This window comes from Octopus sinensis, linkage group LG9 (genome assembly GCF_006345805.1).
Source record: "Octopus sinensis linkage group LG9, ASM634580v1, whole genome shotgun sequence".
In the NCBI taxonomy this organism is placed as follows: domain Eukaryota; kingdom Metazoa; phylum Mollusca; class Cephalopoda; order Octopoda; family Octopodidae; genus Octopus; species Octopus sinensis.
In genome coordinates, this window is record NC_043005.1 from 92,473,724 (window position 1) to 92,486,217 (window position 12,494).

The 12,494-nt window shown below is 35.1% G+C and overlaps 1 protein-coding gene across 3 annotated transcripts in view; it reads left to right on the forward strand.

Moving 5' to 3' along the window:
• Positions 1-11,742, forward strand: part of LOC115215934 (golgin subfamily A member 4-like) — a 25,840-nt gene extending 14,098 nt beyond the window's left edge. The window contains exons 6-7 of one of the 3 annotated variants that reach the window (XM_036506160.1): positions 9,169-9,262; positions 11,029-11,742. In XM_036506160.1, the coding sequence (XP_036362053.1) occupies positions 9,169-9,262; positions 11,029-11,115 (181 nt within the window). In that variant the 3' untranslated portion in view covers positions 11,116-11,742. Of the gene's footprint in view, positions 1-7,159; positions 7,900-9,168; positions 9,263-11,028 lie in introns of those variants that run through there. The other 2 variants (XM_029785296.2, XM_036506161.1) reach the window with 2 other exon arrangements.
• The last annotated feature ends 752 nt before the right edge of the window (positions 11,743-12,494 follow it).

Sequence of the window (12,494 nt, forward strand, 5' to 3'; positions counted from 1 at the left end):
TAATGTTAGCATCATTATCATTGTCATTACCACTAATGCTACCAATATCATCATTCATATTATTATTAATAATGCTAATACTAGAAAAACAATATATAGATTCCATTATTAGCAATATAGTCACAATAGTACTACAATACCATGCAAAGTGTTAAATATCTGCATATACATATGAAATATGAAATAAAAGCATTCTGTTTACACGACATTAAGATCCACAGGTGCACAGATGTACGTCCAAGTTCAAATTTATAATTTCCATTGTGACACAAATACACTATTACTTTCAGAAATAGTTACGAATCTAGCGCTAAAATATGATTGTCTTCAAATCCACAAGCCAAAAATATCCAAAGAGGCCTTAGGATATTTTTGTAAATGTCTCATTTATAACTACATATTGACTTACCATACATGGCTAATATATGTAAAATGAGACATACTTATCTGCATGGCCGAAACAGCTGTAAGATGTAGTCTATATTTATATTTACTTATATTTATATTCTCTTATATATATTGTACTTATTGTATAACATTACTCCTTTATGTACATTGTTTTGTTCTACATTATATTGTTTGACCTTAAAGTTTCTTATGCGGTGGTTTAATAAAGTATGTGATTGGGTATTATCTGGTAATTGATATTTGATTTGGATGTATTTCTCCATTTTCTTATTTTGTATTATGAATTTGTGGTAAAACATTTTACCTTTGCCCATATAATACAGTAAGTGAATTAACTGCATCGCAATTCTTAACATTTATGTATTCACTTTGTTGGGTACTTCACTAGCAGTATATTGGATATTTGTTATCCCATGGAGGGTTGCATTTACAACCCCTATCTCAATTTGTATACATATCATCATCATCATCATCATCATTTAGCGTCCGTTTTCCATGCTAGCATGGGTTGGACATATATATATATATATATACACATCTACATATATATATATATATATATATATATATAGGCGTAGGAGTGGCTGTGTAGTAAGTAGCTTGCTTACAAACCTCATGGTTCTGGGTTCAGTCCCACTGCATGGCACCTTGGGCAAGTGTCTTCTGCTATAGCCTTGGGCTGACCATAGCCTTGTGAGTGGATTTGGTAGAAGGAAACTGAAAGAAGCCTGTCGTATATATGTATATATATATATATATATATATGTGTATGTTTGTGTGTTGTGTTTGCCCCCCTCCCCCAACATCGCTCGACAACCGATGCTGGTGTGTTTACGTCCCCGTCACTTAGCGGTTTGGCAAAAGAGACCGATAGAATAAGTACTGGGCTTACAAAGAATAAGTGCCGAGATCAATTTGCTCGACTAAAGGCAGTGCTCCAGCATGGCCGCAGTCAAATGACTGAAACAAGTAAATGAATAAATGAATATATATATATAAAGTTAATCCAAACATGAAAACACAAAGAGAAAACACAACAACGCGAGGACGTGGAACAAATATAGTATTATTGGATGCTCAGGGAGGGTTTTACATTTCGAGCGGAGCTCTTCGTCAGAAACATAGAAAAAGGAAAGATCCAGGTAAGGGAAGACGGAGGAAAAAAAATTGCCAACAGTACACACACGGTCATATATGTGTATGTGTATATATATATATATATATAACAACAATTGAGGAACGGCTATAATAGGCCGTTCAACCCACTAGAAATAGCAGCCAGGCCTCCAACCGCAAATAGTAGTAATTCCGGAATCAGAGGAAAAATTAAAAAAACATTTACCCCATTCTTCTTTAGACAATGCATTGTTTCAGCGTTTTTTAATGGTAAACCAGCCTGATTAAATTAAATTAAACCTAATTAAGTCAATCTTCCAAAGGCCAACGCGTTCATCAGTAAAGGAGCCAGAAGGGACAGAAATTACACGAGGCAGCTACCTTCATGCCTCGGCAATATCTGTCCTAAAATTTTCAAAATCATCGTACTCGCGCCAACTTATCGGCAGCAAATATAAACTGCTGATTCAATTTCAGAATTAATCAGAAAATTATCAATTAATCAATATTAGGGTAGCAAAAAATTCAATAGAAATTATTTTGCCACCAGCACCCTAATATTGATTAATTGATAATTTTCTGATTAATTCCGAAATTGAATCAGCAGTTTATATTTGCTGCCGATAAGTTGGCGCGAGATTTTGAAAATTTTAGGTCAGATATTGCCAAGGCATGAAGGTAGCTGCCTCGTGTAATTTCTGTCCCTTCTGGCTCCTTTACTGATGAATGCGTTGGCCTTTGGAAGATTGACTTGATTAGGTTTAATTTAATTTAATCAGGCTGGTTTACCATTAAAAAACGCTGAAACAATGCATTGAAACAATGCATTGTCTAAAGAAGAATGGGGTAAATGTTTTTTAAATTTTTCCTCTGATTCCGGAATTACTACTATTTGCGGTTGAGCCTGGCTGCTATTTCTAGTGGGTTTAACGGCCTATTATAGCCGTTCCTCAATTGTTGTTATATATATATATATATATACACATACACATATATGACCGTGTGTGTACTGTTGGCAATTTTTTTTCCTCCGTCTTCCCTTACCTGGATCTTTCCTTTTTCTATGTTTCTGACGAAGAGCTCCGCTCGAAATGTAAAACCCTCCCTGAGCATCCAATAATACTATATTTGTTCCACGTCCTCGCGTTGTTGTGTTTTCTCTTTGTGTTTTCATGTTTGGATTAACTTTATATATATATATTCATTTATTCATTTACTTGTTTCAGTCATTTGACTGCGGCCATGCTGGAGCACTGCCTTTAGTCGAGCAAATCGATCTCGGCACTTATTCTTTGTAAGCCCAGTACTTATTCTATCGGTCTCTTTTGCCAAACCGCTAAGTGACGGGGACGTAAACACACCAGCATCGGTTGTCGAGCGATGTTGGGGGAGGGGGGCAAACACAACACACAAACATACACATATATATATATATATATATATATACACATACACATATATGACCGTGTGTGTACTGTTGGCAATTTTTTTTCCTCCGTCTTCCCTTACCTGGATCTTTCCTTTTTCTATGTTTCTGACGAAGAGCTCCGCTCGAAATGTAAAACCCTCCCTGAGCATCCAATAATACTATATTTGTTCCACGTCCTCGCGTTGTTGTGTTTTCTCTTTGTGTTTTCATGTTTGGATTAACTTTATATATATATATTCATTTATTCATTTACTTGTTTCAGTCATTTGACTGCGGCCATGCTGGAGCACTGCCTTTAGTCGAGCAAATCGATCTCGGCACTTATTCTTTGTAAGCCCAGTACTTATTCTATCGGTCTCTTTTGCCAAACCGCTAAGTGACGGGGACGTAAACACACCAGCATCGGTTGTCGAGCGATGTTGGGGGAGGGGGGCAAACACAACACACAAACATACACATATATATATATATATATATATACATATATACGACAGGCTTCTTTCAGTTTCCTTCTACCAATCCACTCACAAGGCTATGGTCAGCCCAAGGCTATAGCAGAAGACACTTGCCCAAGGTGCCATGCAGTGGACCCAGAACCATGGGGTTTGTAAGCAAGCTACTTACTACACAGCCACTCCTACGCCTATATATGTATACAAATTGAGATAGGGGTTGTAAATGCAACCCTCCATGGGATAACAAATATCCAATATACTGCTAGTGAAGTACCCAACAAAGTGAATACATAAATGTTAAGAATTGCGATGCAGTTAATTCACTTACTGTATTATATGGGCAAAGGTAAAATGTTTTACCACAAATTCATAATACAAAATAAGAAAATGGAGAAATACATCCAAATCAAATATCAATTACCAGATAATACCCAATCACATACTTTATTAAACCACCGCATAAGAAACTTTAAGGTCAAACAACCGCTAAGTAATGGGGACATAAACACACCAGACAAACACAGACACACAAACATACACACACACACATATATATATACATATATACGACGGGCTTCTTTCAGTTTTCGTCTACCAAATCCACTCACAAGGCTTTGATTGGCCACGCAGTGGGACTGAACCCGGAACCATGTGGTTGGTAAAGAAGCTACTTACCACACAGCCACTCCTAGTGGGACTGAACCCAGAACCATGTGGTTGGTAAACAAGCTACTTACCACACAGCCACTCCTGCGCCTATATATATCATCATCATCATCATTGTTTAACGTCCGCTTTCCGTGCTAGCATGGGTTGGACAGTTCGACCGGGGTCTGGGAAGCCAGGAGGCTGCAACAGGCTCCAGTCTGATCTGGCAGTGTTTCTACAGCTGGATGCCCTTCCTAACGCCAACCACTTCGTGAGTGTAGTGGGTGCTTTTTATGTGCCACCAGCACAGGTGCCTGACGAGGCTGGCAACGGCCACGATCGGATGGTGCTTTTTACGTGCCACTAGCATGGAGGCCAGTCGGGGTGGCGCTATTATATTATATTTATATTTTTATATTTATTTATTTATATATATTTTTAATACAATAAGGTCTTTCACATGGGTATATCTTTATGTTGAGTTCAACATTGATTTCCTTATATTAATAATAATAATATATTATTAAAAAATATATGTATACATAGGCGCAGGAGTGGCTGTGTGGTAAGTAGCTTGTTTACCAACCACATAGTTCCAGGTTCAGTTCCACTGCATGGCACCTTGGGCAAGTGTCTTCTACTATAGCCTCGGGCTAACCAAAGCCTTGTGAGTGGATTTGGTAGACGGAAACTGAAAGAAGCCCGTCGTATATATGTATATATATGCGTGTGTGTGTTTGTGCGTCTGTGTTTGTCCCCCTAGCATTGCTTGACAACCGATGCTGGTGTGTTTATGTCCCTGTTACTTAGCAGTTAGGCAAAAGAGACCGATAGAATAAGTACTGGGCTTACAAAAGAATAAGTCCCGGGGTCGAGTTGCTCGATTAAAGGCAGTGCTCCAGCATGGCCACAGTCAAATGACTGAAACAAGTAAAAGAGTATACTCCTTTATATGTATGTGTGTGTGTTCCCAAATGCATTATGTTTAAAGGCATGCATACATAGAGAAGTAAATATTTCTGTATTTATTGTGCGGCAAAATAAAGAAACACCATTGGAAATGTTCCGAAAACAAAAATATATCAAGGTTTACTTCACGAACCAAAGTTTCTTAGAATTTCTAAAATATACATCGTAAAAAAAATATACCAAACCAACCGTGTCACCGTTTAGCCCCAGGCCATCAAGCACACCTATGATCAAAATGTTTCAGCCATGACCATCCTTCACGTTTTTCTTTTTTTTTTCAGATCAATGTATCTATTTTCATTTTTAATGGTAAAGTGTATGGTTCTAGGGGGCATTAGCTGTTATTTTTATCATGTTCAGTAATCATACAGAAATGCTTTCACATGTGTGTGTGTGTACATGCATGCACATGAACACACACACACTTGATTACACTTGACCCTTTATTGTTTAAACTGGTCACATCAGGCCCCAACTATTCTATCTGTTCTATATATATGTATATATATATATATATATATATTAAATTAGAGATAAAACCACTATTAGGCAAATCAAATGGTGAAAAACATAAACCAAAACATAGAAATAAAATTAATTAATATAATATACAAGATATATAAAATATATATATAAAATTCAAAATTTAAATTAAAGTTAAAATTAAAAAATTTTTTTTAATTATTAATTTATACTCATAAATTTATATATATATATATATATATATATATATATATATTATTATATCTATTTTCATTTTTTTTTTTTTTTAATTATATATTTATTTAATTTAAAAAAAATATATATAACTATCAAAAAGTATTAAAAAGTTTAATATAAGATATTGATAGTTATATGTATTTAAAATATATATATATATATATATATATTTAAAAAAATAATAAATAAATAAATATATAATAAAAAAAAAATTTTTTAATAAAAAATATAAATAAAAATAAAATAAAAATAATAAAATATATATATATATATATGTGTATGTGTGTGTGTGTGTGTGTTGTGTGTGTGTGTGTGTGTGTGTGTGTGTGTGTGTGGAGGCGCAATGGCCTAGGACTTGCAGTCGCAGGATCGCGGTTTCGATTCCCAGACCGGGCGTTGTGAGTGTTTATTGAGCGAAAACACCTAAAATCTCCACGTGGCTCCGGCAGGGGGTGGTGATCCCTGCTGTACTCTTTCACCACTCTTTCTCTCACTCTTTCTTCTGTTGGCCTGCTGGCTTAGCCAGCGGGGTGGCGTCATTCGAAGGCTAAAACAATGCGAACGCATTGTGACCAGCGATGTGTTACAACATCTGATGGTCTGGTTGGTCACGTGATCACGTGATATATATATATATATAAATTTATAAGTATAAATTAGTAATTAAACAAATTTTTTAAATTTTAACTTTAAATTTAAATAATTTAAATTTTTAATTTTATATATTTTGTATATTATATTAATTAATTTTATTTCTATGTTTTGGTTTATGTTTTTCACTGTTTGATTTGCCTAATAGTGGTTTTATCTCTGATTTAATATATATATATTTATACTGTAAAATTAGATTTAATCCTAAATCTAGTTTTTCCCTGTAAGTTTGGATTTACTCCCTAATATTGTTATTATATATATATATATATATATATATATATATATATTTGTTCTGTGTTCAAATTCTGCCAAGGTCAACTTTGCCTTTCATCCTTTCAGGGTCAATAAATTAAGTACCAGTGAAGCACTGTGGTCGATGTAATCTACTAGCCCCCTCCCATAAAATCTGAGGTCAACTTTGATTTTCACCCTTTTGGGATTGATAAAATAAGTACTGAGTAAGTACCAGGGTTGAGTAATTGATTTCCCGCTCCCCTCAAAAACCGTTGGCCCTGTGCCAAAATTTGCAACCAGTATTATATTATTCTGCTTGTTCCTGCAGTCTGGCTGTGTTTGTCCATGTGTTATGCCAAAGGAGGTAATAACTTGAATAGAGGAAGATATACAAGGTGTTCATAAAGTTTCTTTACAATTTCAAAAATTTATTATAAAGGCAATTGATGGGATATGTTTATTAGATTTGTTCTATGTACTTAGTGGTTATCAAAGTTTTTAACCACATTGCATATGTGTTTTATAGGCACTCTGTAGATGAAAAAGGCTCAGTTAAATGAAGCCCTAAAAAATGGCTACTTCTCATGAAAAGGCACAATGTATATTGTGGATTATTGAAAAAATATTGAACATTGAAACCCAGTAAAACTACAGGATTAAGGATGGAAGACATCCACCATCATGTCCATCATCTATGGTATAAGAAATTTATGGAAACAGGAACAGTGTTGGATAAAGGGAAGAATGGATGACCAAAATTATCTGAGAAAAACATTGATCATGTAAAACAATCCTTTGTTAGTTATACAAAGTTCATACGTACTGCTGCCAGACAGTTACAGCTACCACTTTCAACAGTGTACAAAACTGTATACAAGAACTTGCGATTGCTTGCTTCCAAAGTGTAACTCTTACAAGCACTGGAACCAAATGATAAACCAAGACAAAACGAGTTTGCAGTTAACACACTGGAATGAAATTCTGAGAATGCAGCATTCCTCACCCAGGTTTGTTTTAGTGATGAGGCAACCTTTCATGTTTCAGGAAAACTAAACACTCATAATGTGAGGATCTAAGGATCAGAACACCCCCATGTGACTACGGAACTTCACTAAGATAGTCCAAAGGTGAATGTCTGGTGTGGGATGATGTGCAATCAAATCACTGGTCCATTTTTCTTCACAGAGACATCAATTTCTGCAAATGTTTCCCTTGACCTTTTGACTGAATATGTGGCACCACAACTTGATGACCTTCAACCAGTCCTCATTTTCCCAGCGGAATTGTGCACCATGTTTGTAGATTCCTAAATTCCTGCATGTTTGTAGATTCCTAAATCAAACATTTCCAGACTGGTGAATTGGGAGGGATGGCTCAATTCCCTGGCCACCTCATTCTCCAGATATCACTCCCTTAGACTTTTTTCTATGTGGTTATGTTAAAGACATCGTGTATCGAACAAAGATACAGGACATCAATGACCTGAAGCAAAAGATTACTGATACCATTTCCACCATTGCAACAGTGAACATGGCAAGAAATTGATTACAATTTTTTGATGTTCTTTGTGCAACTAATGGTGCCCATATAAAGATATATTAAATGAGGCAAAAAAACTTCAATGTCTACTCCATATTTTGTGATAATTTCCACAGACCTATCTATTTATTTGCTTTTGTAATAAATTTTTGAAATTGTAAAGAGACACCCTATATATACAAAGAGAAGTGGGAAGAAGGGAAGACAAATAGAGAAGCAGAAATAGAGGAATTGGGGGGGGGGGGGGAGAAAACACAAGAGAAAGAGAGAGAAAGAAAGAAAGCAAAGGTCTATACTATTCTACTTTTGTGTGTTCAAATTGCAGGCAGAATCAAAATTTAACAACGTTTAACAATGAAACAATGTCATGAAGATCTAAAAAATTATGCATTAAAAGATATGTTGATAGATAATTAAATTAAAGTTTAATATCCCTGGCAAAAAGCTGTAGATGTTATACTTTTATCTCTTATATATTCTAGACCAAAAGCTATGGCCATGCCATGGCATCACCATTCTTCTTTTTTTTTTTTCTGTGATTGGTATAAATGTGGTATTATGAGAGTACTATGTCAACTTGCTGAGGCAGTTACAAATGGCCATCAAGACCAAATGCTGAAGAAGACTGACAAAAGGAGTTTTGTTTCATCAGGTCAATGCTCCAGTACACAACACCTTAGTTTCAATGGCTGCTGTGTGTGACTATGGCTTTGAACTGGTTGATAACCCTTCCCATTCTCTTGATTTGGCCCCATCTGATTATCATCTGTTCCCCAGCATGGAAAACAGATGGCTGCGAGCCAGTATCACAACACTAAGGGAAGAAGTGTGTGAATGACAAGGGGGACTATGTGGAGAAATAAATTTCATTTGGTCCCATCCCATGAGAGTATTGTGGTCAGCCTTTGAACTTTTCAGTCAACCTTCGTATGGCTATTTTTATATTGTTTAAATATGAACGTGCATTCATTAGTTTCCCATTTGTGATATTTATAGCGAGAAAGTTTCTCAGGTTCAGTCAGATGCTTTAGTGATTTCTCTGCAAAAAGACATTCAAGATGTACAACTCAACTACAAGAAAACACAACGGGTAAGCAAACACTAGGGTCTATTGTTTTTCTTTTTCATTAGATTGTGGCCATGCTGGAGCACTGTCTTGAAGAGTTTTTAATCGAATGAATTGACCCCAGTACTTCTTTTTTTAAAGCCCGGTACTTATTCTGTCAGTCTCTTTTGCTGAACGAGTAAGTTACAGCAATATAAACACAGCAACACTGATTGCCAAGCTGTGGTAAGGGACAAACAGAGACAAAATCAAACAAATATAGATATATGATTATATATGTGTGTGTGTGTGTGTGTACATATATATATATATATATATATTATATATATATATATATATATATATATATATATAATTATAAATCAATCCAAGGAAAAAACAATTTCCTTCAAAGGGATTTTCACTAGTTCTTCAGTTAAATACCACAATACAGTAAAGAAAAATCCAAACTTAAAATGGTATAATTTCAATATATAAATATTAAAGGAAATAGAGAAATACAATTGACATATTAAAAATGTATTAACATTATGATATAATATGATTATAATATAAAAAGATATAATATAATATAAATAATTAAAACAAATATCCTACAATTTGTTTCAATTCATATCCACGAGTGAATATATAAAAATTCTCACCTATGCATATGAGTCTTGTCAAGGTAATATATGTCTAAAAAAGAGACAAAAATTTCATGCAAGGACTGCTAAATCATAAAATAGACTGATTTAAAATATACCCATGTTTACAAGCATGAGCGTTAATAATTTTAAAATATAATAAAAATAACACCAAAATTCAAATAGATGAAATAAATTAAATAAACAAAACAATTACAACGGTCATAAGATATTCTTATGCACCTTTAATAATATTAATCTAAAGATTTTTTAATCTACAATAATCACTGTCCATTTTTATTATATAATAAAATCTATATAATATGTTAAGAATTTATGGTGGAGTAGGAAATATATTTTATTTAAAATTTTTATATACTATTATGAAAAAATAAGGATATATTTTATTTAGACACTAAATTCATTAAAAAACTTTTAGTCAATGATTCATTAATTCAAAAGTTTCTACTAAATACACCAAGTTTAAACAAATGTATAAAGTTATGATTATTATAAACTATACTATTCCTTACATAAAAATGATAATAATATATTATGGAGATGTACTTGCTTAGCAAGTGACCTGATCTGAGATTGTGTGCTGGAACGAAAACAATTGCAGTGTGGAAGGTGTTTATAAACCATTTAAGAAGCACACAAAAAACGTTAGATTCACTTCAACATTTAAATTTAATTTGCCAAAATATTTTCGGCGCTTTGAGACTGCGACCTGTTCACTGACAAAACTCCGTGCCAGTGGCATGTAAAATCACCTACTACATTCTCAGAGTGGTTGGCATTAGGAAGGGCATCCAGCTGTAGAAACCTTGCCAGATCAGACTGAAGTCTTATACAGCCTTCTGGCTTGCCAGTCCTCAGTCAAACCATCCAAACTATGCCAGCATGGAAAGCAGACGATGATGCTATATATAACAATGGAAATATTTAATAAATAAGTTAGTTAATGTAAGTATCCTGATAAGAAAAATTAAAGTCTACAATATTCAAATAGTAATAAGCTGATTTTATGTATATCAAAATACAAATCTCAAGTTTATGCTTATATACACTAGTAAATTGTATAATAAATATCATTTTCTTTATATCGCTGTGTACATACATTGATTTTAATATATGTATATATATATATATATATATTGGCAGGAAATTGCAATCTATAAAGAAGAATCTCGGAAGAAATTGGAGTACGAAAGAAAGCTGAATGAGAAATTAAGGCATATTACTGGTTGATGCTTACAATAATTGGTTGCCTCCAACAATGCTCCTACATCCATCATATAAATCAATTAGACTCAGTGGAAAAACCAATCACAATACAATTGATATGTGATTACTAAAATTATATTTTAGAAGGGTTTACATTTACTGTGTTGCTACATTAGGTTCTAGTAGCTTCTAGTGTAGATTGGATATACTATTGAAGAGAAGGATTTCTAGCAGAACTGACATCAAGAACACCATGAAATAAAAATTAATGATTATTCAAATAATTTATTGGAAGTAATAACATTCTACTACAAGACAGGTGACATAATTACTGCAGCAGGTAATCATAAAGAAAGTACAGGGGTTTGTATATAAAGGGGCTGAGACCCTAACTTTTTGTGGAGAGCAGAAAGAAGCTTCTGTCTCTGTTCTTGATTGGTCCCAACTCAGTCCTGACTGAGCTGGCACCATATGCATGATCAAAGACATTCTAGCCTTGATTATCCAGTCTTTTTCAAGCATTATGTACTTTAGACTACATTCTCCAATATTTTGTATCTTAAGACAGTAAGGAGTTTTTTGTGTTTTTTTAAGATTTGGTTACTATTTCAAGAAGGTTGAACAACCACATAGAAATTCTTTGTGGGCATGGCTACTTTCTTTGATGAATTCATTATCATCATCATCATCGTTTAACGTCCGCTTCCATGCTAGCATGGGTTGGACGGTTCAACTGGGGTCTGGGAAGCCAGAAGGCTACACCAGGCCCAGTCTGATCTGGCAGTGTTTCTACAGCTGGATGCCCTTCCTAACGCCAACCACTCCATGAGTGTAGTGGGTGCTTTTTACGTGCCACCGGCACAGGTGCCTGACGAGGCTGGCAAACGGCCACGGTCGGATGGTGCTTTTTACATGCCACCGGCACGGAGGCCAGACGAGGCTAGCAATGGCCACAATCGGATGGTGCTTTTTACGTGCCACCGGCACGGAGGCCAGTCAGGGCTGCGCTGGCAACAGCCACGTTCGGATGATTCTCTTACGTGCCACCGGCATTGGTATCTCAGCTACAATTTCCATTGATGTTGATTGATTTCGATTTTCACTTGCCTCAGCAGGTCTTCACAAGTAGAGCTTTGTGTCCCAAGAAGGAAAGGTATGCATAAGTGGACTGGCTACATCCCAGGTAGAGGCCATGGGTTATGGTCTCACTTGTCCTGCCGAGTCTTCCCATGCACAGCATACTTCCAAAGGTCTCGGTCTCTAGTCATTTCCTCGGTGAGACCTAAAGTTTGAAGGTTGTGCTTCACCACCTCGTCCCAGATTTTCCTGGGTCTACCTCTTCCACAGGTACCCTCAACCGCTAGGGTGTGACACTTTGTCACACAACTATCTTCAGCCATTCT